This window comes from Ipomoea nil, unplaced genomic scaffold (assembly GCF_001879475.1).
Source record: "Ipomoea nil cultivar Tokyo-kokei standard unplaced genomic scaffold, Asagao_1.1 scaffold1436, whole genome shotgun sequence".
NCBI lineage: Eukaryota > Viridiplantae > Streptophyta > Magnoliopsida > Solanales > Convolvulaceae > Ipomoea > Ipomoea nil.
The window spans coordinates 657,266-659,184 of NW_017617864.1; the positions used below are offsets into that span (position 1 = coordinate 657,266).

At 41.1% G+C, this 1,919-nt stretch overlaps 1 protein-coding gene across 1 annotated transcript; it reads left to right on the plus strand.

Moving 5' to 3' along the window:
* Positions 1-518: 518 nt before the first annotated feature.
* Positions 519-1,253, plus strand: LOC109188561. The gene has a single exon (XM_019339206.1). The coding sequence runs from the start codon at positions 519-521 to the stop codon at positions 1,251-1,253; it is 735 nt and encodes a 244-aa protein (XP_019194751.1).
* The last annotated feature ends 666 nt before the right edge of the window (positions 1,254-1,919 follow it).

Sequence of the window (1,919 nt, forward strand, 5' to 3'; positions counted from 1 at the left end):
TTTATTTATTTCTTTGCATGGAAACATGCATTGAATTAATAAATATATATAATATTTATATTTTTAACACTTCCTAATTTATTGTGCATGCAGTACATGTATGCATATCATGAATTACGTATTTATATTTTCCCATACATCAGATAAGATATATCTCATGGAAGTTGAGTTTTTGAACTCCTGTAACTTCCATGTAACTTCTCCAAACTGCTTTGTATGTATCTATAAATATTTGGAGAAATGTCTGAAAAGTACATGCAATAAACTTGCATTGATCTGAGATATTCACAACACTACATTTCTACAGGAAATTATTAAACAAAGCAACTTAAGAATTTCATCATCTTCTTGTATCCCATAAGATTACATCTTGAACCTTGTTGCTTTGTATGAGGGAGATTTAAAGCTTATAGGAAAGTGATTACACGCCTGAAGATATCGTTTCCTCACTTCCCTATCATCAAACACTCAATTTTTCTAACAATTGATAAGCTTTAAATATCTGTTTCTGAGGAAGGATGAGTTCTAGACTTCTGGACTTTGCAACCAACTTCCCCAAGTTGGAGCAGTTTGAAGGCGTGGGCTTCCGTAGGTGGCAGAAGAAGATGAAGTTCCTCCTTGCGGCTCTAAACGTGGCATACGTACTAAATACTCCAAAGCCGGAGGAACGGGAGGATGAGACTCTCGAGGCTACTCACCAGGGACTTAAATGGGAGAATGATGACCTTGCTTGCCGTGTCCATGTTCTAAATGGTATGTCTAACACCCTCTTTTATATTTATCAATATGAAGAATCCTCAAAAGACCAATGGGATGTACTTGAGGCAAAGTACATATCTAAGGATGTCTCCAGTAAGAAATTCCTGGTAAGTGAATTCAATGATTATAAAATGGTGGACAATCGTCCGATCATGGAACAATTTCATGAGATTGTCAGGATATTTGGGCAAATGAGGAAACACGATATGAATATGGATGATTCCATTGCCATTGCCAGTATCATTGATAAGTTTCCCCCTTCCTGGAAAAAGGTACAACATACCTTAAAGCATAAAAAGGAAGCTCTTACCATGGAACAACTGGGGGTCGACCATCGGGTTGAGGAGGGAATCAAACTGCAAGAAAGTAAGAATGCAGGCGGTGCAAAGGTCACCGGGGCTTCAGGTTCTGTCATCAACTATGTTGATGAAGAACCATCGGCAGAGGAACATGTTGAGGGAGTTGAAGCGGCAGTACCTCATCCTGTAGCTTAGGCTTTTAGGTTTTCGTCTTTTTGTAAAGGCTGGTCCTCCCTTTGGACCCTTATGAATGAAAAATATTATTTTTTGCGTTTCTCCGTATTTTGCATCTTCTTTTCAATTTTCGCAGTCTTTTTATTTTCCGAGCCTTGGGGCTTTTCTCGCCGAGTCCCTCAGTCAAGGCGATTCTTGGTAATGACTTCTGTTCTTTCCTGATAAACGTCTAAGGGTCGATGCCTTTGTCTTTTTTCTCGCCGAGTCTCTCAGTCGACGCGACCCTTTAGGCTTTTTCTATCTCAGAAACAGTTTAGGGTCAGTGCCCCGTCGTTTCTCTCTCTTTTCTTGCCGAGTCCTTGAGTCGAGGCGACCCCTTTAGGCTTTTTCTCGGAAACATCTAAGGGGCAGTGCCCTTGTTTCATTCTCTTCTCGCCGAGTCCCTCAGTTGAGGCGGCCCTTTAGGCTTTTTCTATCTCAGAAATAGTTTAGGGTCAGTGCCCCGTCGTTTCTCTCTCTTTTCTTGCTGAGTCCTTAAGTCAAGGTGACCCCTTTAGGCTTTTTCTCGGAAACGTCTAAGGTTCAGTGCCCTTGTTTCCTTATCTTCTCGCCGAGTCCCTCTGTCGAGGCGACCCTTTAGGCTTTTTCTATCTCAGAAACGTCTAAGGGTCAGTGTCCTTGTTTCCT